The sequence below is a fragment of the Chelmon rostratus genome, chromosome 2 (assembly GCF_017976325.1).
Source record: "Chelmon rostratus isolate fCheRos1 chromosome 2, fCheRos1.pri, whole genome shotgun sequence".
Lineage (NCBI taxonomy): Eukaryota > Metazoa > Chordata > Actinopteri > Chaetodontiformes > Chaetodontidae > Chelmon > Chelmon rostratus.
In genome coordinates this window covers 17,229,713-17,255,116 of record NC_055659.1, presented here as the reverse complement: position 1 = coordinate 17,255,116, position 25,404 = coordinate 17,229,713, and the positions used below count along the sequence as shown (strand labels likewise).

The 25,404-nt window shown below is 44.0% G+C and overlaps 1 protein-coding gene across 1 annotated transcript in view; it reads right to left on the bottom strand.

Moving 5' to 3' along the window:
- The window catches only part of col7a1 (collagen, type VII, alpha 1), a 59,234-nt gene that overhangs the window by 11,392 nt on the left and 22,438 nt on the right, over positions 1-25,404 (bottom strand). Inside the window, exons 37-101 of the mRNA XM_041950043.1 lie at positions 23,916-23,942; positions 23,763-23,816; positions 23,578-23,649; positions 23,437-23,496; positions 22,054-22,089; positions 21,932-21,976; positions 21,569-21,604; positions 21,415-21,459; positions 21,259-21,294; positions 21,082-21,117; positions 20,913-20,945; positions 20,750-20,821; positions 20,557-20,616; positions 20,326-20,361; positions 20,157-20,237; positions 19,749-19,784; positions 19,579-19,623; positions 19,426-19,497; positions 19,241-19,285; positions 19,116-19,151; positions 18,640-18,681; positions 18,367-18,447; positions 18,172-18,207; positions 18,009-18,044; positions 17,648-17,728; positions 17,497-17,532; positions 16,797-16,868; positions 16,629-16,673; positions 16,223-16,258; positions 15,782-15,817; positions 15,137-15,241; positions 14,980-15,045; positions 14,519-14,554; positions 14,392-14,427; positions 14,247-14,294; positions 14,102-14,137; positions 12,775-12,900; positions 12,484-12,693; positions 12,366-12,401; positions 12,208-12,252; positions 11,982-12,098; positions 11,819-11,890; positions 11,657-11,701; positions 10,815-10,850; positions 9,652-9,687; positions 9,505-9,549; positions 9,384-9,416; positions 9,193-9,255; positions 9,025-9,060; positions 7,785-7,865; positions 7,599-7,667; positions 3,524-3,559; positions 3,293-3,352; positions 3,151-3,195; positions 3,023-3,058; positions 1,986-2,021; positions 1,847-1,906; positions 1,641-1,766; positions 1,482-1,553; positions 1,214-1,249; positions 1,066-1,125; positions 915-959; positions 603-638; positions 422-457; positions 38-94 (exon numbers count right to left, since the gene is read on the bottom strand). Coding sequence (XP_041805977.1) covers positions 38-94; positions 422-457; positions 603-638; positions 915-959; positions 1,066-1,125; positions 1,214-1,249; positions 1,482-1,553; positions 1,641-1,766; positions 1,847-1,906; positions 1,986-2,021; positions 3,023-3,058; positions 3,151-3,195; positions 3,293-3,352; positions 3,524-3,559; positions 7,599-7,667; positions 7,785-7,865; positions 9,025-9,060; positions 9,193-9,255; positions 9,384-9,416; positions 9,505-9,549; positions 9,652-9,687; positions 10,815-10,850; positions 11,657-11,701; positions 11,819-11,890; positions 11,982-12,098; positions 12,208-12,252; positions 12,366-12,401; positions 12,484-12,693; positions 12,775-12,900; positions 14,102-14,137; positions 14,247-14,294; positions 14,392-14,427; positions 14,519-14,554; positions 14,980-15,045; positions 15,137-15,241; positions 15,782-15,817; positions 16,223-16,258; positions 16,629-16,673; positions 16,797-16,868; positions 17,497-17,532; positions 17,648-17,728; positions 18,009-18,044; positions 18,172-18,207; positions 18,367-18,447; positions 18,640-18,681; positions 19,116-19,151; positions 19,241-19,285; positions 19,426-19,497; positions 19,579-19,623; positions 19,749-19,784; positions 20,157-20,237; positions 20,326-20,361; positions 20,557-20,616; positions 20,750-20,821; positions 20,913-20,945; positions 21,082-21,117; positions 21,259-21,294; positions 21,415-21,459; positions 21,569-21,604; positions 21,932-21,976; positions 22,054-22,089; positions 23,437-23,496; positions 23,578-23,649; positions 23,763-23,816; positions 23,916-23,942 — 3,582 coding nt within the window. The remainder of the gene's footprint in view (positions 1-37; positions 95-421; positions 458-602; positions 639-914; positions 960-1,065; positions 1,126-1,213; positions 1,250-1,481; positions 1,554-1,640; positions 1,767-1,846; positions 1,907-1,985; positions 2,022-3,022; positions 3,059-3,150; positions 3,196-3,292; positions 3,353-3,523; positions 3,560-7,598; positions 7,668-7,784; positions 7,866-9,024; positions 9,061-9,192; positions 9,256-9,383; positions 9,417-9,504; positions 9,550-9,651; positions 9,688-10,814; positions 10,851-11,656; positions 11,702-11,818; positions 11,891-11,981; positions 12,099-12,207; positions 12,253-12,365; positions 12,402-12,483; positions 12,694-12,774; positions 12,901-14,101; positions 14,138-14,246; positions 14,295-14,391; positions 14,428-14,518; positions 14,555-14,979; positions 15,046-15,136; positions 15,242-15,781; positions 15,818-16,222; positions 16,259-16,628; positions 16,674-16,796; positions 16,869-17,496; positions 17,533-17,647; positions 17,729-18,008; positions 18,045-18,171; positions 18,208-18,366; positions 18,448-18,639; positions 18,682-19,115; positions 19,152-19,240; positions 19,286-19,425; positions 19,498-19,578; positions 19,624-19,748; positions 19,785-20,156; positions 20,238-20,325; positions 20,362-20,556; positions 20,617-20,749; positions 20,822-20,912; positions 20,946-21,081; positions 21,118-21,258; positions 21,295-21,414; positions 21,460-21,568; positions 21,605-21,931; positions 21,977-22,053; positions 22,090-23,436; positions 23,497-23,577; positions 23,650-23,762; positions 23,817-23,915; positions 23,943-25,404) is intronic.

Genomic DNA, 25,404 nt, shown 5'->3' with positions numbered 1-25,404 from the left:
TTTGTAAACACTTTGACCCATCCAGGTGTTAACTGACTGTTTCTCCTTTGTTGCCCTTTTCTCCAGGAGGTCCTCCCACCAGCACCGTGTCCCCCTGTGAGTGACAGTGCAGCTGTAAACATCTGGCTTTGCCCCAAAGCCCAAACATCCACACACAATGTTTCATCCTGCCACCTTTTCTTAAGCTGTGTCACCACCACAGCTCATTAACATTGTGTGTATTCATATATTCCTCCTGCTCACAACAGAGCAAATCTCATGAAAGAGCTCTTTCAAAACAGCCACTGCTGACACAAATATGTCTCACTCCCCTCTTTCTCCATTTCTCTGTCGCTGTCGTTTACAAACATAAACAAACACACGAGCGGGAGACAGAGAGCGAGCGAGCGGCGGAGCTTATTGGATATTAAAATGAACACACCTTGTCTCCTTTGTCGCCTTGCGGCCCCAAGTCTCCCTGAAAGAAAAAGAAAAAAGATTGAGAGCAAAATATTTCATTCAGGCGTGACAATTGAATTCAGCACTTTGCACGAGCAGAACGCTCAGGGGACGCAGCTCGCGTGATGACACAGAAAAATGGAAAAGGCGTTGGTAGTAGTCACCTTCTCTCCCCGAGCGCCACGGATCCCTGCAGGACCCTGATGGACAGACAAACACACACAGGCCATGCCCCATTATACATCGTGTGGCTCCACAGTGAGCGCCTAATCAGTAAGTCATTTACAATGTCATGAATACGTTGTGTCCTTGTGAAGAACAGCTCGTGTAAAAACAAAGATTCATGCTTGTGTTTGAGTCTTTATGCCTCTGAACAGACTTCCTCAGGGTGAGTTAGGAGAAACACAACCCTGGAAGGGAGCTTTGATGGAGAGGCTCTGCTGGTGTACGTCATGTTAAGGAAACACTTATTTTACCGATGACCCTCTTTCCCCATCCAAGCCGGGCCGACCCTCCTCTCCCTAAAACACCAGACAGGAAAAGGAGCGAGTGTTAGTTTTATCATCCCGAGGCAAACTCATATCAGATCACATCTTCAGTGACACAGCGGCGTGACCGATGTCTTACTCTAGGCCCTGGATCTCCTCTCTCTCCTCTGGATCCCGGGACTCCAACGCCAACTTCCCCCTGGCAACGGACATAATATGTTCACCCTTCAAAAGAGTCCATTAACATGGAAGCATGTAGATGGAAATGTGTCAGCTTGGATAGTCACCTTGTCCCCTTTGACCCCGTTGGTGCCAGGAGAACCCTAGAAAACATGGTGTGCAAATCATCGGTCACATCTGTCCATTTCCATTTCTCTCTCTTTCTGTTTTACACTTGTTACTTTAAAAACTTGATTTTACACACCACAACTTCCTAAATACAAGCAGTCATCCAACAGCAATCCAGAAGTCCAGCACGATCAAAATCAAGCCCGACTATGGTTACTTTATGCTGAATCTTGCTACTAGTCACAGTGTTATAAGAACCTAACTTACAGCCTGTCCAGGAGGTCCAGCAGGGCCTTGGGCTCCAACATTTCCTGCACGGCCTGCAAAGCCTTGGAGACCCTGAAAATGAGACCTCAGTAGTTCAAAATCACACCACAGAGGTGAAAACAGAAAGCACAGTATCATATAATTAGCGGCTCCACCAACCCTCTCCCCTGGTGGTCCGGGAGGTCCAGGTTGTCCAGTTTCTCCTCTTAGTCCAGGTGGCCCAACGTCGCCTGACTTCCCCAGTGGTCCTGAAGGACCGGGTGAACCAGGAAGGCCCGGATCTCCCTGCAATCAAGTCGCAGTTAAAGTCTAAGTGGCACATCTGATGAACCACACTGAGCGATTCAGCACGCCCTGTTACCCACCTTTAAACCTTGAGGCCCGACCCGACCAGGAGGACCTGCCAGTCCGATCCCCTTCTCTCCCTGCAACACACATACGTAACTGTCGCACGGATCGGGTTTGATTTCAGGCAAAGTAATGAAATCCATGACAACAGCTCACCTTGTCTCCCTTTGGTCCAGGAGATCCTGGTGCCCCCTGCATGAAAAACAAATATGGGGGTGTGAAAATAAGAATTACTGACAGACCTTTGAAGACCCACACCAATAATGCATTAGTGGAAAGAAAACCAAAAATACTATTATTTTTATTCATATTCACAATAACAATAAAAACAAAGTGCAGTTTCGGTTTGCTTTTGCACTTCATTATTATGCTGGTGAAGACACGTTTCATCAGTGTTGGTGTGTACTGTCAGTGGCTTGCCTGTCATTACAGTTAACATGCCTCGTTAACCTCAGGGACGACAAATAATCAAAACCTGGAGCATCGGAGGAGATTACAGCTGACACTTTCAGACAGAAGGTCTGGAGGCTTTAATCACACTGCCATGGAAAGATGGCTGATTAAAGTAAGATTAAATAATTGTCTGGCTTTGGCGTGGAAGACCTTGACAAAAAGAATCCTACTTTAAAGTGTGTGGCTCAAAAAAGGCAAAAAGCTGAATACATTTCCTTGAATCGTTTTATTTTACTGCACCTTTGTGTGATTTATGGATAACAGAGAAGTTGTGCCGCTAAAACGTAAATTTGAGAGAGGATGAGAAAAACATCTGCAGCCTCCGAGCAGACGCGCGGCAAATATCAACATGATGAGATGGATGTTAAATTTAAGTAGCGGCACATCGTTAGGGTAAAAACAAGCTTGCCGTTCCTTCTTATGGCTGCAGCAGCAAATTGAGCTCACAAAAATCACTTTTCATCAAGGACGTTAAATGTAATTGTCAGGAGCAAAGCGGAAAGCAGGTAATCAATAAGCTCAACTCTTTACACACAGTTAAAAATCTACATCGGGGGATTAGTAGACATCTTTATTCACCATTAAATCCTGACTAGATTTGATCTTTCATTACACAGTTTTAATAGTGTTGTAATGGTGGCATTAAACCTCCACTGATGGATGATAGCACGAGACCTTTCAGTAAAACAACACGTGAGAGTCTGAATCTAGACAACAAGGAGTGGAAGCTGATTACTCACATCCTCTCCAGGCTCTCCCGATTCACCAGCTACTCCCTACAATGACGACAGACATACAGACAAAACTGTGCAACATGTTGCCATGTTAACATTGAGTGCATGTGTTGGTCTGCAGTGTGTGTACTCACTCTCTCTCCTTTGATGCCAGCAGGACCTTTGTCTCCCCTCACACCCTGACAGACAGCAGGTATCATGGAGTATTAATGGAAAAGCACATTTTCCCACTTGCCAAGAGCGAGCCCTCATGACTGATGGCTTGATTAGACTTACCTTTTCTCCAGGTAGACCTCTCTCTCCGGCCACGCCTGGCAGTGTTTGACCAGGAAGCCCCTGCATCAATCACAAGAAAGTTATGTCAGCTCTGTCCTGCGTCCTTCATTTCTGGACTTGGCAGTATACTATGCACATACATTCAATATGAAAATATATAAATATATATAAAATGGGAAAGAAAAGGTTAATATCGCTACTTCCACGCTGATGTCGACCATAGTGACTCACCCTCTCTCCTTTAGGTCCTGGTGGTCCAGCCACAGCCTGTAAGAGCCCAGAAAAATGGAGAAAATAATAGTAATTACCTGTGCAGCACAGCATGGGCTCTTGTTCATGAAAAGACATAAATGTGCGCTTAAAAGCCTTGATATTCAGTTATGATGTTAGCCCAAGCATTAGCGTCTACAGCTCGGTAAGATTAAGAGCCTTAATGTCTTCAGCAAGGACAGCCAACAATTACACAACTCATAGCGCTTAACTACTGCACTACACCAGACTGCACATCGGAAATGGACACTTTTCTGCTCTGCATCAGCCGGTTTGGTTAGGAAAAGTACGGCTATTCAGCTGGCAGTATTGAAAGAAACACTTAACTTTGCAGACATTGTGGTTACTTTGTGATCAGCTTTCAACCACTTTCTCTTTTTGTGTGTGTGTCCCCAAAGTTTTCCGCCGTGTATCGACAGAGTGTCAACCTCCAGAAAAGTTGTCTGGTTTGAGAAAGAGTGAATGGAGCAAAATGGAGGCCCGAGTTCTTGGATTCAGGAGGACCGAAACCTAAAAAATGCTTGCAGCTGTACTTTAGAAAGCTTTACATACATCTGCTATCAAAGTCTATCGCAACTGTGATGCTGGAAAATGTGGTGTCTCTTCATCTTTGTTTCTGTGTGTGTGTGTGTGTGTGAACAAATGGTGTGGCCGCTGAGCAGATGGACTAGTGCTTCCTGGTTATTTATCAAGCAAGCGAACTCACTGACAGTGTCAACATGGCTCTGTCCAAGGTGCTGAACCTGAGGCTGTCGGCAGTGAGCGAGCTGCTCTGGACACTCGTCATGATTCATGTCAACATCACTAACAGCAGGAATGGAAGTGAATACTGAGCGCCTGACAGGCAAGCTCCATCTCTGTGTATCTTTCGCCAAACACTTTTTAGCAATGATGGCTTCAAACTGTGCTAAAGTAATAAAACGGGACAGAGTGTCTGGTGGCCCAGTGGTTAAGACAAACCACATGCTCTGAGACCGTTATGCCGGGGACCTTTGTTACATGTCTCTACGCTCTCAGGACTCAGGACAAACATTCCCTCAGACACAATGTAAATGCTTTTAAAGCCACATATTGTGCAACTTGCCGTAACAGCTACCTGTCACCATGCATTTGATAAAACACCTGTGTTTTATAAGCAAACATCGCCAAGAAGAACAGGAGCTGGAGCAGCAAACACTACTGGAAACAAAGAAAGCTGTGAGAAACTCTTCTCAGATGACAACACACTAAAGCTAATAACGTAGAAATTAGTGGCAGGTTTTGTGTTGTTGTGGATGAAGAACCCCTCTCTGTGGTGTGAATGTGCTTTGGATGCTTAACCAAACAGCTTGAGTCTTTCTGTATACTGCCAAATGGATATTTCAACCCACACAGCTGTCCTATCGGAATGCTTAGAAAACACTGTGGTTGTGAGTTAGCAGCTAGTAAATGTGTGCGCTACTACATGTCATTATGATATCTGGCAGCAAACCTGCTGCTTTGCATTACAAAAAGCTGTGCTCCAGGCTCAAAAGCTTGATCGCTCCTGGCTCGGACGAGAGGGAATCTGTTGCAACAACAACAGCAAATGAAGAGAACAGCACACACACCGTTTTACAAAGATGAGGTCAGGTGCATGCATAGGTTACTAATAGTTTGGTAGCTGTTTGATAAATGATTACATTATTCTCACTGGTGTTGGTGTCTGCAGAGTAATGATGCTGATCTTGTTAATAAAAACAAAGATGATTTTGACTCTATGTGATAAGGCCTGCACAGAGGAACATATGAATGTATTTGACCTTCTCTGTCACTCTCAGTCTCACTGAGCTGAAATTTGGCCTAAATGAGATCCTCGTCAGCAGAATTGGCACAGGCTTCTTCAAGTCGAGCCAATCTCTATTAACAGATGTCTGCAGTCGCTCAAATGCAGACACGTTGCAGGCAATAATATTTCATTGTCAGTGCTAAGGTAGTTTCCATATGAAGTAGAGCTGACAATTCACTGTTGAACAAATGGTTGTATATCATAAGGAGAAACATTCAGTTCAAGCAATAAGACATGGAAACTCAACTCATGGGTGTCTTAGCCTGAACACAACACAGCCGCAACCAGGAACATCCAGTTCACTATGCTTTGTCAGTTCTTACCAAAAATTACAGATAAAATCCAGAATGAGGAATCCAGCCAGAGATGTTGTTCACACTACGCCGAATCTAAGATACATATCCAGAAGACAGAAGACAATCCAGACCAGCTTGTGCCACTTGCAGGCTGAAGGGCTGGTGAAGGGCTTTAATAGAATTCTTGAAGCAATTACCCTCAAATTTATGCAAGGATTTAGCTGAAATTCACATTCACGGCTGGTTATTTTTAGATTGGGCGGCGCTACAGGCCTCCACAGGGTTTACCCCCATTTAGATACAATTCTGAAAAAAAAAAACCTTCAGGGTTGTACTGCACCAGATAATATAAAACACTGTATAATAAGCAGTGGATGTAGCCACTGTGACCCCACTCATTGGTTTGTGGACTACTGTCCTGAAGCCTCGAATCTGGCTGTTGCCATCTAGGGACCATATTTGGATGACAGGGTGGAGCTGGGGAGGACACGCATTGCTACGCTTCCGTCCTGATTGGATGTGACTGAGAACCCGAGGACATGCTGTGGTAGCCACTTGTAAGTCACAAGGCAGCCACGACCTAAAGCATCCCCCGCTTTATCATTTTTTACTCTAAATGGAACCACAATTTACAAGATGAACATCATGCTGTACTGAAGACGACTTGAAACGACTGACTGAGACCATAAACTCATTAGGAAAATGTTTACTAAGGTAATAAATCAAGTGAGAAGTAGGGTCATTGTCTCCTAAGCTTCCATACAACCGGACTTCTTTTTGTAGCCAATGGAGTCGTCCCCTGCTGGTTTGAGCAACTTCCTCACTGGCTTCACTTTTGAGAGGAAGAGAAGCTCCATCCACTTATTATGCTGTCTATGGATAACAGACATGTGAGGGTGGAGTGAACACAAGAAATAGTGACTAGATACGTGTCAGACATGTCAAAATTCATTTTACTGGGTCAGAAAGTGGCAGAGAATTTGCTCTTTAAATGTCAATCAATAACAGTCGGAGATCAGAGAAATCCCACTGAGACAGCCTGGAGCTGGAAGATGAAGTTTTGGTGTTACTGCCGAGTCCCAGCATATCAATAAATAGCAAAGAGTGTTTAAGTAGGGTATTTAATATCATGGTAAGCAAGAATTTTGTAAAAGTTTGGAGAATCTTCTGCCTCTTGTTTCCGGCTTGCTCAAACATGGAGCGAAATGAATGAAGACCAAATATTCATAACAGTTGCCATGCAGCTGGGCAGTTGTCAAAAGGCCAGATAGCAGCTTGTTTCCACACGTAAACATCTCCCAGGTTAGAGGTACGTAGCCAACCCATCTTCTGCAAATGCAGGCAAACATTTGTCCAGAGGGAAATGAGCGCAGAATTTCCAAATTCAGCAACCATTAAAAACCCCAAATCTCTGGCTTGCTCATTATATTGACTTTACTGAATTCAACCACAGGCTCCTGATGGATCCCCTAATCAACAGAATCACACTGAAAATGGCTATTTTCTGTCTGTGAGCTGTTCGGAGCTCACACTGCTGCAGCTAACTCACACATAAAATATCAGAGTGTATAGCAACAGCTAGCAGCAGCACATACGTAACTAATGAACAGTGGGACTCCCAGCCAACTCTCAGAAGTGTACAAATAGCAGGGGAATATATCTGGAGCACCATTTGGATCTCAGGCAACCCCAGCCCTAGGTGCAACATGAGCATCCTGACCACGGCCCCTGAAAGACGACTCAGAATAGGACCACCTAGTGTTGTGCAGAGATGAAAATTCTTGCAGCAGAAAACTAATAATAGCACAACAGAAATGTTTTTATTACTTCAGGCAGCAGCTGGTATCACATGCAATAAAGGCAAGCACAAAAGCAATTTCATTGACTGTCCCTGCTAGCCAGAGGCTGCTCAGTAGATACTGCGTGTTCTCACCTTCCCTGGAGGGCCGCTGTCTCCCTGCTCCCCCTTTAAACCAAACTGGCCTGGAGGTCCAGCAATACCCTGAGGAACAAATTACACCACGATGACACAGAGGAGGACCTGATAAAAACAGCACAGTGCACACGACACACATACACAGTCGACCGCATGGACACAAACACCGGCACGCAGACACACCTGCTTTCCTGGCAGTCCAGGTATTCCTTCTTTGCCAGGCACCCCGTCTCTTCCAGGGACTCCTGGTTTACCTGCTTCACCCTGAGGAGCAACACATACCTCAGCATATGTGATATGTATTCAATCAAAAGCACATATTTGTTTCTCACAGATTTAAAAAAATATTTTGTTCTGTTTTTTTATGTCAGATTCTCCAAACACCAGCACAGAAGTGCATTTTCAAGTTTGTTTCTTTATAAAAACTTTTATAAGGTCTTCACTTATGATTTTAATATATTTTGCTTCATTATACTTAATTATTTTGTTATCTTAACAACATAATCCAGCCGTTATCATGAGAAAACAAAAGGTAATTTCCTCTTATTACTCAGGATGTTTATCAGAGATCAGGCGTACCAGCATGCATAGATTGCACCTTGACGGATGTAGCAGCTGATTTAAGCTTAAAATCCATAAAGGAGAACCCAGTGTAATCGATCAACACATCAGACTATACTTCAGTCTTACTTATATTTATGCATACTTTATTATACCATTCTACCATCCACCAGTGTGGGTACTTTTTTTTTCAATTTCCACGATACCAATAAGAATTCTTCTGGTTGTAGCCTAATGTAAATACCCTCAAATCAAATGACTAAGACAACATTCGTAGAGCAAATGAAAAAAGTCCAGAAACACTTGTCATGGTCCGCTCTTGTGAATCTCATGACGTTGTTTTCCTGTTACAAATTATCTCATCATCTTGAGAAATCTGCATTTTTGTTTTCTCAATGCGATAAATTAACCCGTTATCTCAAGAAATTTGGTTTTATTATCTAATAATAACGAAATAATTAACTTCTTAGCCTGTATTTTAAAAAAATTATTGCAAGCATGTAGCTTCCAAAGAAAACGAAAGCGAGAGAATAGTGTTGAAAAGTTGGTTGGTTGTGGTCACTTTAATAAAAAGTCAGGATGCTGTACATGACACGCTGAGGGGATTCCTTGTTTTTCAGCTAAAGGTACAACAAATCACACGTTGTGTGTGCTGCATTTTCAAATTACGTACACGACGCGCAGCTGAAGCCGCCATTTATCAACAAAAGCTGGCTACACATGTTTTGGCATTTTTATTTAATTACCTTCCCATTTTCAGTCAGAACGGAAACGCCTCGGGCTCAAAACATTTCTTCAATTTTACACTCCCCCACTGTGAAATGCAGCAACTGTCGCTGCCGGATCAAGACTGCATACTCACCACCTGCCCTGACAGTCCTGGGGGGCCCTGTGGACCCTGCAAGAGAGAAAAAAACACAGTGGTACGAGGGAAAACAATATGATACACACACATGAGATTTTCAATAAATGACAAGACAACAAAGCAGTTTTTTCCTGCAGAGAAGCTGTGATTTATGGGAACGCTTACAACAGCTCCTGGAGGGCCTGGTGGTCCAGGTAGACCTGTGCTCCCTTGGGCACCGGGAGGCCCCTGCAGAGAGGAGAAATACAGACACACAATGTAGACTCAAATTCCCTGTTCAGACTGTAATGCGACCATGAACTGGGGCTGCTGGATCTCTTGTCTGAAAGATGCTAAATAACTGTGGAGCTGTTTACCTGCACACCAACGCCCGGCTCTCCTTGATTTCCCTGTGAAAAACAAACTTCTTATGAATTTGGCCAGCGAGAAACTAATTTCAGCTCAAACAGGCAACACAGTGAGATTAAGTTAACTCACCTTCACACCTGGTGGACCTGGAAGCCCGTTGGGACCCATGGGGCCCTAATTGAAACACATATCACCGACATGTAAACTGCTGCTTTTAGTGTCTGAGAGTCTGTGTGTGTGTGTGTGTTCATGCTTCGTCATGTGTGTCATGCTTACAGTTGGCCCCCTGATGCCAGGCTCTCCTGGGTTTCCCTGAAAGCAAAATACAAGTCACATACAGTACATTCGCATCACAAAACACTTATTAAACTACACACAGGCCACATTTTAAAGGAATGTTTTGACGTTTTGAAAATCTTATTCACGTCCTTGCTGAGAGTTGTGAGAAGACTGACTCCAATCTTGTGTTTTTCATTAAATTTAACTTCCTGGAATCTACAGACTGCACAGCAAGCTCACGGTGACGACAAAAGTAATACCATTCACGCCACATATTTATGCATAAATATGCTCATACAAATTGAGCACATAAAAAAGTACAGTACATTTTTATGTGGCGATATTGGACGACATGGGGTTAACTTAAACAACGCACAGGCGCTATCACTGAGAGAACCTCACGTCTCTCGGGGAGACACAAATATACAACAACATAAACATCGGACTGACTCACAACAACAGGTAGGACAACGCAAACACAGGATCGACAATGTCAACACAGAGACACTCACATGGTAAGCTCTGAAAAATCAGTGCTGTGAGAGGGATGAACACACAACAGACAACAGGCACAGCTGCATGCACGATAAGCAGACTCAAGCGAATCCACAGCACCATACTTTTTGGAGAACACCCAATTTAGTACCCCCCCCCCAACTATTGTATGCAGGATCCTGGCGAGAGCTTCGGCTCAGGATGTCAGATGACTTCCTTTCATCTCCTCCAACAAATCTGTGGTGTTTTACACGCCTGAAACTCGACTTCAGAAGTCGACTCTTGAGTTTGACACGGACTCTGTGGGGACAGGTGGTCCTGATTAATATTTCATGATAAACCGATCGAGGTCTGACTCTTATCCCAGACCCCAACTCCCAGAGGGATGTTTCCAATACAAATGAATTAGGATTAAAGCGGTGAAATTTGCCTGGGAGGTACGTGGTGGTGTGTGCATCCTGATGATACGTTGTTCTAGGCTCCTGTCGTTAAATGCAGATTCAGTTCTTTGGAACTACTTGCTGTCTAAGCTAAAGCCCACTGGTATCGCTACAGCTTTGGTCCACTCTTTCTTCTCCCTCCTGAATCTGATACCACAGGGACCAGTTCTCCCAGCCCTCCCTCCTCCAGAGCCCAAGCATGCCAGCCAGCAGCAGAGCACCTACCGGTCTACCTAGAACTCCTGGGAACCCAGGCAGGCCCTGGAGAGGATGAAAGACAGAGGAAGGTGGATGACAGGAGGGTGGGGGGCACAGGTGGGTGGAGAACAGAGATGGGGAAACAAACAACAGAGACAAGGAAAAGGATAGAGATATGAGGAGAGAGAGGAAGATAGAGAGTGAGGTGTTAGCCACACAGCTGCAAAAGGTTGTCTAAGGATCTATGAAGCCTCGGCCCAAAAGGGGGAAAGGAGAGCTCCATCAGCTGAGTGCTGGCAGCCAACCCAGTGCTTTTCTCTGAAGATCAAGCCTAAGAGAAGGCCCCTTTGCTGGGTTACTGTTTACTCACTGGTTGGCCTCGAGGACCAGCGGGCCCAGTTGGGCCCTGCTCCGACATGGAGGGAAGGAAAACACAAAGTGTGAGCAAGTGCTTAATATCTCTCCTCTCTTTACATTTGCTCCTGCACCCAACCAAGCAATGAGAACATACAGTGCATATAGATGAAACCTTAACGTGTCCTCTGATGTTTGCTGAAGTCCTGCTGGTTTAATGTTTTTAGAAAGTTAAAAGCAGGTATATTTTCTGTTTCATTTGCATTAACACTCCCATATGTACAAAGCAGAGCACTGTACATTTATAAAGACAAACACACAATTAGAAACAGTATCATAAATACATTATTAACATTATTAAGTCATGTGAAAGAAAGATTCATATAATAGTTACACAAGTGTCTCTAATCCAGGAGATTACTGTATCATGCTCTTTGTGAAAATTAAAAAAACAAAAAGCACAACAGTCAGTTTCATCTTCAGATCTTAGCTCAGATCCAGTACTTCACACTTACCGGCTTCCCGTCCTGACCAGGTTTTCCTGGTTCTCCTGGTGTTCCCTGAGACGACACAGATTGTTTCTTATAAAAAAGAATGTGCAGTAACAACAGTGCAGTCACATCAAAATCTGATTGTCTCCCTTTAGGAGTTTATTATAATACTGAGATCCAGCTCACTTGTGAGCCATCACGTCCTCTTTCTCCAGACTCTCCTCTGTCTCCTTTATCTCCCCGAGGTCCCATCAAACCCTGTGAGACACATTAAAAGTAGCTCATTTGTATATAGAAACACATGACAGTGACATGTGATTGCATTATCTGTACTGCATGTGAATCGTACTCGGTCTCCTTTAGGTCCTAGCGGCCCTGCAGCACCAGGCTCTCCCTTCTGTCCTGTAACTCCTGGGGGGCCTCGGGCCCCAGGCGTACCGATCAGCACTGAGTCAGCAGATGCTCCCTGCAGTACAAACATGCACAAATGCTTATGGGCTCCGTTCTATTTGCGTCTTATATGTACGAAATGTGGAGTTTTACTGCATCAATAGCAAGGATGAGGAGGAGTTTACCTTTTGACCTGGTGGGCCGGCTGGTCCCATAAGTCCAGTTTTACCCTGAAGATCAGAACAAACTCTCAAGTGTGGAAGTGGTTACATAAAACATGAATTTCCTCTCACGACCTTGATGCAGAGGACCAAAGTAATTGTCAATGTTCATCAGCACTTACTGATTCTCCTTTGTCACCTTTCTCTCCACTCGCCCCCTGAAATATAGACACACATGATCAGAAGAATCATGTTCAGGAGCATAAAAAAATCATTTGTTTCGCCGATTCTCCTCCTCACCTTTTCTCCTGGTCTTCCAACCTCCCCCAGTTCCCCAGCTCGCCCAGGTACTCCCGGTATTCCAGGCTTGCCTGGCTCTCCAGCAGGCCCTGGGGGTCCCTCGGGCCCTCGCTCTCCAATGGCTCTACCTGGAGGCCCAATTGCTCCCACGGGTCCTCTCTCCCCTTGGTCCCCTTTTGGTCCTCTATCTCCTGGAACTCCTCGAACGCCCTGGTGCACGACAGGAAAATGGAAAGAGATCAAATACGATTTTTCAGTGTTTTTAATTATGCTTCCGTTGGTCATACTTACATCTAAACCAGACGGTCCTCTTAGTCCATGTTCACCTCTGTCTCCTTTTTCACCTTTCTGTGCCTTCTGCACTGTGGGAGCCTGTGGTGTGTCCTTCCTGTCCACAACCACCTTCAGATCGGACACCTGTGTGGAGGGCAGAGAAGGGAAATGTTTGGCAAGAGCTCTCAAACTTTCAGCCACAAGTTCCGGTCTGTGAGTCATTCAGACTGTGTCTCATCAGCTGGAAAGTTGCTTGTCATCAGTGTCTCTTCAGTCACTCCAAAAAATGTGAGATCATTTTACAATGACTTCGTACATAATCTCTGAAATATGTAGTTTCACTGTGAGAGACTGTGGTAGTTTGTCATCTGCAGTAATACTAAATGTGGGTTGTAAACTCCTCCACACTGCCTGGGCTATGTTTATTCTAAGAAGTGACAACTCAGTCACAGACCTACATCAATCTTTGGTCTACGTCTATGACATCAACCCACACATGCTGCAGTGCTTTTCAACTACTTGCAGTCCTATTTTTATAACGGCCATAAACCAAGAGCAAATCCCACATTTGACCGTGGCAACTTCATTAATCCACTTTTACTGGATGAAGACATTTTTATTTTCAAAGTAATGGAGCTGTTTGGCACAAGAGAAGCAGCTGAGCATGAGTTATAAATACAGCTGGAAGCTGTAAATGATTTGACGACATTTGCAAGAACTGATGGACAAATACACTTTCCACAAGTTCAAGAAAATCTTCCATTAGCCAGACAGTTATACTGACATATATATCCATATATCCATGCTAGGTACATGAGTACGATTTAGGCTGTTTTTGTATTTGTATTTATTATTGATTACATGGTATGGATGTTCTTGTGGGACTTTGTTCATCGTGTGTGCATGCTTTACTCTTCATCAACAACGACCAGTATTTACGCTGTAGTAATGGATGCTAATTGCTAAATGCATTCCTCCATTAACATCAACGCAAGACTCATGATAATGAACACTCTTTTTTTCCTACATGATGACGATATGCTAAATTTGAGTTGTACATTCATGTACAGTATATGTGCAGTTTGCAATACCATATTTTATGATCCTTCACTCTATTGCGGTTTCCTGAGTTCTTATTTCACAGATCAAATATATCTGCTAATATAACCTAAGATAGCCACAATCTCATCATATTCAAATCCAATGTAAAATTGCGTCTACTGCATTTAAACACATGCCCTTAAATGACGTAAAATACTGAAAACTAGAAACCTTCCTGCACCTTTGAAAGCACAACAAACAAAGATTTTATAGAAATATTAACTGCAAATCATAATCCATATACCTGAATGCCAAGGCTGGCCAGAGCCTTCTGTACATCCTGGTGAGAGAAACACACAAACATCATTCAACAGAGATGAAGAATATCGACAATAAATGTTTCCACAAGTCACAGCTGAGTCATGACAGGTGATGTGCCAACGCCGTACCACTGCGGTCCCGGGTTTGCCTGGCGCCCCGTCCTCTCCTGGATCTCCCTGCCAATAAAAAGATATTAAAGTGTCAACAGGAAACGCATGAAGCCTCACTCATGTCACACTTTCACTATGAGAGGGACGTTTCAGTTTAACTTACAGCGTCACCTTTAGTACCGGCTGAACCTTTCTCTCCCTGGAACAAAGAAAGGCAGAAGGTCAAAAAGCAGAATAAAAGGTTACTAATCTAAAGCAAACTCAGATCAATAAGGACAACCACAACTTACTCTGGCTCCAGCAGCTCCCGGGATCCCAGGGATGCCCTGAAGGACAGAGCAAGGACAATGATAAAAACATCAACAGATAAGACCGTGGGAGTCCTGCAGCAGCATACGGAGAGCGATGTAGATAAAACAGACGTCCCTGCTGCTACACGAGGGAGAGCGATGCTGCTGAGGATAAAACGGCCACACGAGAGCCACATACTGTTTCTGCAAAATTACCTTTTCTGTGATGGCATGCAAACGAAGAAACAGTTACACATTTAACATAATTACATGCACAGGGACTGCTTTGATGGTTAATGAACTTCATCTTCCACTAATGCGTAGTAGCCCTTTTTGATCCATATTATTCCTAGCACACAAAACTGCAGGAAATGCAGTAACGTGTGCGTTCGACTGTAATATGCATTTAAATAACGTAATTAACAACGACGTCTGAATGTTGCAAAGTGGTGCGCACTCACAGGGGTTCCTGGAGGTCCCTGTGGGCCTGGGATTGGTGCAACTTCCGCTCCTTTAACGTACACAACCTGAGAGATAGGAACAGTGCATAGATTGGTACAAATTGAAACTATTAGTCCCATTTATGATCTCTTCCAACTGTGTCTACATCCGCCGCACCTGTCCAGGAGGGCCGATGCTGCCAGGTACTCCAGGAAGCCCCGGAGGCCCAGCGGGTCCTACAGGCCCAGTAAGGCCCCGATCTCCTTTAAGCCCGTCACGGCCCTGGAAAACATATGTGATTACACAACTGAGACACTCTCTACACAGGGTTACTTCCTCCTGCACTATACTAGAGTGAACTATAAAATCAAAGCAGGTGGCCGCTGCCACCCCTCCACTGATGTTCAAGAGATAATTAATATGAATTTGCACATGAAAACAGCACTCTGACATTTGGTGCCTCTCTGGATTCCTCTCAGAAGTGGCTCCCCCTTAAAGGCTAAGCTTGATCATTAGAGGCTAGTGAATGTATAGAGCTGCTTTTGAGCTGCCTATTGATTCAGCAGTGAGTGAGAGTGTGATGGTAATGTCAATGTCAGAGCAAACTACAGCTGATAAATACACACTTGAGGGAGGAAAAGTGATGAGGAGAAAAGAAAGAGGAAGGCTGGTGTGTAATACAGTAATGTCAGGGAGGACAGGATCAATACAGGAAGGAGAGGGTGAAAAAGGGCAGGTTGAGCCAACCAGGACACCGTGTAGAAACAAACGACGACACAACACAAAGAGATAATAATAAAAAGGAGATTTGGCAAAACTGACATCTCTTCCAGCGGCTCCTGCTTCTCCTTTGTCCCCCTGCAGATTAAATACAGCAGAGTTGGGTTCACAGGAAAATACAGGCATGATAAGCATTATCATCATTCAGAAACCATTTTCTAGAAACTTACTGTGATAAAAAGGAACTAGTCCTACCTAGCTAAATTATGATTTGATTTCATTTGTCTGGTGCTTTTACATGAGGTTTGTCCTGCAGAATAAAAGCACTGCAAATGCTGCTCAATAACGTCCACAAATAGCTTTGTCAAAGATGCTCCACTTTAACAGACCAACGTACATGACAACAGAGGACATTTGAAAAAAGAACTGTGTCATCGATTTGTCACAATTTTTTAGGGATCAACATTCTGCTGTTGCTCAACTTAAGCTGACTTTCACTGAAAATAATCCTGAACTCGCATAAACCGATGAACAGCCACGAACCTTTCTCCCATCTTCACCTGGAACACCGTCCTCACCCTGCAAGTCGAAAGAAAATGCATTACAGGCTCCACAGGATCCAGCTGAGTAATGGCCGGTCCACTGCAGGCGCACTCAGATAATTCAGTGTCATTATGCCAAGACAGCCATTAAGCAGCAGACCCCGGAATAAACATCTGCACTGCTTTTGATCAGTCAACATCAGGCACAGGAGAGATTACGTCAATACGTGCCAATAAGAGAATGATAGAAAAAAACCTGCACTACAATCAACATTCATGTTCTGACTGAACAGAGTAAATATCAAAATACGTTCCTCACGTTACTAATATGATGTCATATTACAGCATGTCAAATCGAGTGGATAGTACATTTCAGATGCTGAGTTATACCGGCTGAGAAAAGTTACCATTTTGCCAGGAGCCCCAGGTTTGCCATCTTCACCTGCTTTACCCTGAAATACAACAGCAAGGGCCATGAGACACAACTGTGACTGATATATAAAACAAAACAGGGAAGAGAATCATGAGAAGATATGTAAATACAAAAACAAAGATTTCCATGTTCGTGTACTCACAGGTGTCCCTGGAGTGCCTGGAGGCCCAACAGGCCCCTGGGAGCCCTGTTCCCCTCTAAGTCCTGGTAAACCCTGGTAAATGAAACCAGCACACATCACAGTGAAGGGCTTAATCCCACTTTTAATCAGACTAAACACCTGGTAATGCCTGGTATTGTGAGAGGTTAAGACAACTGCTGAAGTGTAGCAACACTTAAATGTTTTTCCATTTGTGCATCTCACAAAATGAAATGTGCATAAGACTGCACACCACAGAAACGCACAGCAGCGGTCGTCATGGAGCTGTCATGTGTCTGCCCCTAAAAATAGCATTTCGGCTCTTTCTCTGAACTTTAAATTGAGCAGTTGTGGACTTTCAGAATCATTATTATGGTCAATATTACATAATAATCTCCTGTGAAACTGGACAGGGAGCATCTCTTCCCTACAGTTGGCTTATGCAACTTTCTACAGGAGTGAAGGCTGAATTTGAACACCTCCACAGTGCCCCCTGCAGCACACACACATAAAGTGCACACAGTGGGATTGCAATACAGGGGGAGACATGTCCAATGTGTCACAATGTGTGAAATACAGAATTTGAATAATATGATCAAAATAAAAATGAATAGCTTTGAATAACTTATTAAATATAAATGAATGTGATAACTACTACAAAACAGGACCAATTTTCAAAGCACACAGGAAAAAGGAACCTCACATCTCTCCCAGGATCGCCCGGTTTCCCAGGATCACCCTGTAACACAAAGAAATAGAAACAGTGCATCAGCTCAAACACATTCACCACCCAGTGAGGCTCTACATACGATGTGTTTTATTGTTTGGTGAAAAGGTGGCATAAACTGACGTACCCTCTGACCAGGTGGTCCAGAAGCACCTGGTTTACCATCAAGACCAGGACGTCCATCTAACCCGGACGCTCCCCTTTCTCCCTGATCACACAGAGGTTTAAGGTTAGAAAACTGCATTTACTTTGCAGCCTGAAACAGCGAGAGAACAGTTTCAGTGGCTCAGTTCAGCTTTTGGCCATCAAGCTTTCTGCCAGGCCTTCTGCACGTCATCCCGCTAGGAATCTACTGCATGGGATGAAGGACAGCCAGATCTGCCACTCACCTCACCAGAAAGCAGGAAATACTTCAATATTGATAAAAGTCAATGTGTCATTTCGGCAGGTGAGGGTGTGAGGAGCAGTCACGCAGATTGAGTTCAAACCTTCTCTCCAGGCGCTCCTCTCTCTCCTGAGTCACCCTGGAAATACATAATATGAAATATATTAGAAGTGAAAGTGATGTAAATGAGCAAATGATTCACATATTTTCATGATATCTAGTTATGTGAACTGAAGTAGAGGAGCAACGTCAGAAAGCAAACTCACTCTTGTGCCTGGGGGCCCCCGTTGGCCCTCGGAGCCCTTCAGAGACCGCAGGGGAAGAACAAGAAGTCACAGAGGATCATTAGTCACGCATACTTAATGAACAGGGAGAGGGGTCAGCGCATACAGATGCATATACAGCAGTTTATCAGATACTCAGAGAAGCGTTTACAATTTGCCAGGATGAGACAAACTCACTCGCAGGCCCGGGGCTCCGGGAGTCCCTGCTTCGCCTTTCTGACCTTTGCCGCCGTGCTCTCCTGGGTCGCCACTGTCGCCCTGGGAATCACAATGACGTAAGCTGTTTTAGCTGTCCTACTCTTTTTTACATTCAATTAATCATGCCATGGTGGTTTTATTCAGGGTTTTTCTATCGTGTGTCTGTCAGAGCTACAATAGCTGCAAGTAGACTTGCATTGGAATTGGGAGGAGACTTTTTGTGCAACGCACAAGCTCTGCACGGCTTCATACCTTGTCTCCTCTCACTCCTTTTAGCTGGGCCTGGATGTCAGCCTGTTAAAGAGAACAAACAGAGGAGGATGAGTGTAGTCTTTCGAATGGGTTGAACTGGGTTGAAGGAAGTACATTCAATGGTAAGAAGATGCTGAACATTACAGAAGTCTATATCCGCCATTGTCCTGTAAGTCGTTACGATTAGAAACTTTCTCAAATTAATGACAGCTCTTAAAAAAACGACCTAATGTCTCAAAATAATGAGAAACTTTCTCACAATAATGAGTTAGTTATGATCTTTTTTGAGATCCTACGTCATTATTTTGTGACACTAAATCATTATTTTCAGAACGTTTGTCATTGTCATGTACAGGATCTTTTTTTGTTATCATATTAGCAGAAATGGACCTTCATAGTGTTCTGAAGTCTAGTTTTACTTCTACTCACTACGGCTCACTTTGTTTTAAGCATACAGTACCGTGTGACACACTCACCATTTTTCCTGGTGGTCCTGGAGGTCCTTGAGGTCCCTTGAAGCAGAGAGCGAAACATGTGAATCCACTAACTTAAGACACAAAGTTATAGAAGCACTTTGTGTAAAATAAAGCAAACAACAAACCAGTCCTCCTTTTTCTCCTTTCAGTCCCGCTGGTCCAGGGCTGCCCTGTGATTGAACACAGATCAATAAAGATATTGAGCAGCTGACCTTCTTCACTGTTTCTTCTCTCAAGGCCTCAGTCAAATAGCACTGGAGCATGTTGAAAAGCTAACTCATGCAGCATAGGACAGAAACGTGGGTCTCACATTTCGTCCGTGCTCTCCTGGGTCCCCGATGTCTCCTTTCTCTCCTGGTCGTCCTGGTTGACCGGCCAGTCCCTGAGGAGAGTGGGGTCAATAAAAATGTCCATTAACTGAACTTTCCATTGATGTGCCTGTCAGAACAAAAACGTGTCCTACCCTCAGTCCTCTTTCTCCTGTCTTCCCTGGAAGGCCAGACTCCCCCTGATGAAACACAAGATAAAAAGGCAGGTGCAGTTACGCACACACACACAATAATCTTCATAAGTACACACACTTCCAGTGATGAAAGTGGATGTTGAGACGGAAGAGGAAGAGATCGTACTTACAGGTGTGCCCTCATCACCCTTCTCTCCTCGAGGTCCCTGTGTAACATACATCGAAATAATTCATTGATCGTAACTGGGAGGAAACCTTAGTGGCATTGCGTTTCAAAAATCTACAACATCAACTGAATGCAGAGAACAGATGATAAATGTATACAAAATAAACTGTTAGACCGCATGCAAGCGTATTCGTTTTTACCTCTAAAACGGCATCATTAGAAAGAGATGCATGTTGGAAGGAACAGAAGGATCAAAGGAACATTCAGCTTCAAGTTGTTAAATGATAACATTGAATAATCACCCTACTTGCAGCTGTATGTACAGAAAGCTAACAAAGAGAGCTTGATGAAGGTGTGGAGAGAAGTTAGCGTTACGTTACATTTGTAGCTAGAGCCCATACACCACCCTGACCTCTTTCCCAGGAACACCAGGCTTTCCAGGGATTCCAGGCCGTCCGTCCTCCGCTCTCTCTCCCGGTTCGCCTGGGTTTCCCTGAAGAGCAGACACAAGAGCAGCTCAACAAACAAATAAAGAGAAAACCAGAAAAACACACACAAACAGAAGGCAGCAGGCTGCTCACCTTGGCACCCGGTCTTCCGCTGATGCCAGGAAGTCCCTGAGGGAAGAGCACATGTTTTATGCATTCTCCATTTTGGGGCAAGACTTACGACTGACGGGACGCACAAGGGAATGTTTCATGAATAATGGATGCTATCGACAGGAGTGTATATCACAGCGGCTGTAAACGTTATGATTGTGCAATTTGTTGTTCTGATGAAGAAGCGTCACGATGACTCCGGCGTGAACTCACTCGCTCTCCCGGCTCCCCTTTAGGCCCAAGAACACCTGACCCTCCTGATCCTGGAGACCCCTTGTAAAATGACAAGAACAGGAAGTGTCATTTAGATAGATTCCAGATTGTAATTGTATCTCACATGCAAACAATCTGATATTTCCTAGAGCATCATCACCCCCCCAGCCCCACCCCCCCCCCGGTTGCTCACTTTCTCTCCTCTCAGTCCCTGGTCTCCTTTCGCTCCCTTTGGGCCCTCAGGACCAGCCAGGCCTTGTTCCCCCTGTTGTGGGACAATAGCAATAGCAATATGTGAGTGAACAGCGAGCTCTGTTAACATGTAAAATCAACGAGGACACAATGTGATAGCTCACCTGTTCCCCTTTCTTCCCTGGAAAACCAGGAACCTGCATGAATAATATAATAAAGACTTGTCACAGACAAAGACTGTCATGGGGATTAAGTGAATTTCTGACATGAAAGGAGAGATAAATTATAATATGTCCTGTTTTTTTTTTTTTTCTTTAATATCTGATCACTCACACTCCTGCCGGGCTCCCCTCGTGCACCTTCATTTCCCTGGGAACAGACAGGTTGACTTGTTCTTTCATCTTTGCTTGGAAATTCATTACATCAGATTATGAAACGCTCTGCGATGGAATCACGTTCCCATTGACCCGCTGCTTCTCACATGATTACACCTAATTGAATCAGTCTCACCTTTTCTCCTGCCGGTCCACTGGGTCCCGGTAAGCCCTGATGACAAATGCAAAGACTCATTCAGGAGACTCGCTGTGAATTTGTAACCTTGAGACCATGCAGCAAAAAGGCACACTGATGTCTTTAGCTAATACTAAGTAGCCGTCTGTCACTCACTCTCAAACCCTGTGTTCCTTGTAGGCCTGGCTTCCCTGGGTCCCCCTGAGAGACAACATTATTCAGATAACAGCACAAAATCCGACTGAAAGGAGAAGGTGTCGGGAGTTGAATTCATTTCAATTAATAGCTCATCGAGCACTGCTGAACTCACTCTCTCCCCAGTTTCTCCAGCCGGTCCTCTCTCCCCCTGCAAAGACACACATATTCACACTAACTGACTGCTTTCTGTGTAAAGTATCGACACATGCATGTGCAGACTGCATGATCTGTAACTGCTGGAGTCTTTCCTGAACTAGGCTCTGCAAGATTGTAAATATCATCTCATTTGGATGTTTGATACAGCATGTCCTCGTCCCTGCGGTCAAATTTACAGTAAAATCTGGTGCCATGCCTGTGCATATGGACCACATTCATTTAGACTATTAAAAACCCACACTTAAACCACACACACTTTCACACACACACAGACACAGATGTGCACATGCTTGACTAATTCACATATCATGAAACTCACCCGGTCTCCCTGTGACCCAGGCTCACCTGGCTGTCCTCGGTCACCCTATCAGAACAGAGAGACGAGGTCATTCCACTATTTACACTTTATAACTAAAGCAATTTTCTTTACCTTCATCTTACCTTGCTACCAATTTCTCCTGGAGGCCCCCGGGTACCCTGGAAGACATGAGAGAAATGCTTGAACATAACTGTATCAAGGGGGCTTTGTTTTATCCTGTTTATTCACAACCCTGATACCAACAAAGTCAGGCTGTGGAAAATGTAAAAAAAAATAAAGAATTATCGCCTTAGAGTTGTTTGTCTCTGCCAACCAATCAAGTTGCATTTACATCCATGTCTGTCCACTTAGAGACTGTTTTTCTAGAGGAGCACAGAGGACTGAGAGAGCTTCATTACATAGTTCTACAACAATCACCTAAAGCTCAGTATCAGCAGAATGTCATGTCTTGCATGTCTGTTGATGTGTCTGTTCACAGCGTCATGTCTTGGTATGCACTTCCTGTTTTATTGTGAAACCCTAACTCACCTCTTGTTTCAGAGCCTTGACTTCCTGGTGTCATTCCCGCCTGTCTGATTGTCTGCCCCGCCCGATTGTCTCCACCTGTTCATTGTTACCTCGTGTATTTTTAGTCCGCGTCTCCCTTTGTCCTGTGCCAGATTGTCTTGTATGTCATGTGCCTTTTGTGATCGCTAATCCTAGTCGTAGCTAATCCCAGAGTCTTGTCTTGCCTTTTGAACCTCAGCGCCTTTTGCTATTGCCTTTTGCCTTTCGGCCTTAGTTGCTCTTTTTGCCTAAGCACCTTTATTTGCTTGTTTTGGAAAATCTATTTTTTGTGAAAATAAACCAGCCTGTTGAGCTCGCCTTTCGTTACGTCTGTGTTCTGCTTGTGAGTCCTGAAGCCCTGGAAGACCTACAGGCTTATCACAGAGCCAGTGAGCCTGTGGTGAACTACAGTGCTTCAGATATAAAAGAAGCTACAAATTGTAAAACGTGGAGGTTCCTGACATCACAATCACTGGAATGGGATGGACATAGGTTCAGACAGACAACCCAAAAACATCATGCCTCCAACCACGGCTGTCACTGGCGCAGAGGTGTAAAAACAGAATGCAATCATGTGTTCACAAAGTGGTGAACCTCACTCCATCCTCGCTTGTGAACAACTGAGCCTTTCCAGGATGCTCCTTTCATACCCAATCATGATACTATCACCTGTTACCAATCAACCTGTTTACCTGTGGAATGTTTAGGCCTGTATGACATATATTCTGCCATTTTATGTATATACATTCACCAAATGTGATGCAAATGACTATAATTCTTCATTCATTGCCCAATTGCAAACATATTTTAGCACAGTCAAACAGCAGTTTTCTGAGATCGTGCAAAATGTGACAGTATTTTGTGTAAAGGTGGCGCTACAGCATCATGATGAATTCAGTGACTACAACTTCCTTGTATTAATTGTATTCATATCATTTATCATCATGACATCAACCCACCCTGTCCCCAGGCTCTCCTTGTCTGCCTGGAGGTCCAGGAGGCCCATCAGCACCGTCGCCCTGAAAAACATGAAAGTCATTTTTCCGAGATAAACACTTTACATGCTCAACCACTCACACACTGAATCAATCTGTAGCTACCTTGTCTCCTTTGCTACCCTGTGGTCCTGCTGGCCCTCTAGGACCCTGGGCCCCTGAAGGTCCTGTAGTACCCTGATAATGAAAAGGCAATAAGTAGACGCAAAATACATCCCCCCACACACATGCACAGAGTTCATCTGCAAAGCAAACATGTCAGCACGTCGGCAGTGATTGGCAGTGCTTACTGGGGAGCCCTTCTCGCCCTTCACAGCCACCCCGCTGCCGACTCCTGGAGGTCCCTGTCAGCAAAGAGAGATAAGAGCTGAGAATCATTATGCTCGCCTGCTCCTCGGGACATTTCTGCTGTGAGAGGACAAGCTGGTGATGATGTGACTCACCCTCTCTCCTGAGCTGCCCTTCTCTCCCTGCAGAAAGAGCCAGAAACAAAGAGAGAGGGGAGGGGATGCTCAACATTGTTGTTAGGGGAAGTATCTCTGTGATAACCAATAATCTACACACATACTCACAGGTGGGTTCACACACAAACAACACACACCTCTCTGCTGCTCCATGTAGTATCTCAACGCTAAGGCAAACTGATAGAACTGATGACAGCACAGCACCAGAAAGAAAACTAAACGACTGTAATGATAAATATGTGACTTTTTAATTCACAGGAGACCCCTGTTTCATTAATGAGGAATTAAAATCTGCTCAAATGCTAATTTGCTCAGAATGAGAATCAATAATTCTAAACAGTGTGATTTATGCGAGCTGGAAACACCATCAGTATCTGTCTCAATTATCCCGCATTAGAACTGGTTTTTGGATGCACTGAGAAACAAATAAATAAAATCTTTAACATCTCCAGCAGACATTTCAAACTAGAATTATATATTAATAATTACGATGTGCAACAAAAAATGCCTCTGAAACACAAGCTGCAGCCTCCACTGCATAAAACACACAGGTGGCTCAATGCTGCCACCTTGTGCATTAGTTTGACAATAACAGTTTCTTCTTCGAGCTGTGGTTAGAGCCAGAATTAACGTCTGTACAACACATCGAGGAACCTTCTTATCTCTCTCTCTCTCTCTCTGTCTGTATGTCTCATATGGAAAACTGAATGAGAGAATGCATTTCCAATGTATTTGACGTTAGAAAATGTTTTCTTACAAATGTCTGCGAGCAGTTCAACACACGAGCCTGAATGTTTAAGCTGCCACAGCAAGTTTGCTTGTTTTAGCACCAAATGGTGAGGGAACAGTTTCAATAATGTCATTTCTATGAAGTATCCTTACATTAGAGCACTGACCACAGCACGCACTCATGTTTACCAAGTCAACTGCTCCAGATGTCACTCCAAAACACAAAGGTGAAACGAAAGATGTTTGGATTGTGAGTTTTAATTTGTCACTTGCACTTTGTGAAGATGTGAGCAGAATTTCTGCAAGTCGAGTAAATGATTTAACCTCAGTTAAGGTGTGTGGAATGCTCTGTGTTACCTGTAGGCTAGTATTTGAGACAGGTGTATTTTCAGACTTAATATTATGAATAAAACGCTTTCAGAGCTGATACTAAAGCAACTTTCTGAAGCCCTATTCGCACCGCAGGACTAATATTACCGGGATTCTCTAGTAATTAACCTGCCAGTAAAGATTCCACTGCAAATTGCCCACAGAGGTCATGTTAGAGGTCATGATAACATTAGTGCTAATCGCCATCTCAGTGATTTGGGTTCGTGATTTTTGTTTTTTACTGTTTTCCCTGCATCTTTTTTTTCAGGAGGCTACCTGCTCTACTCAGGATGCAGAGCCTTGTCATCATATCTGGGGGACAGTGTCATAAACTCAAGTAAAATACAGACTTTGTTTGTCCTGTGTGAAT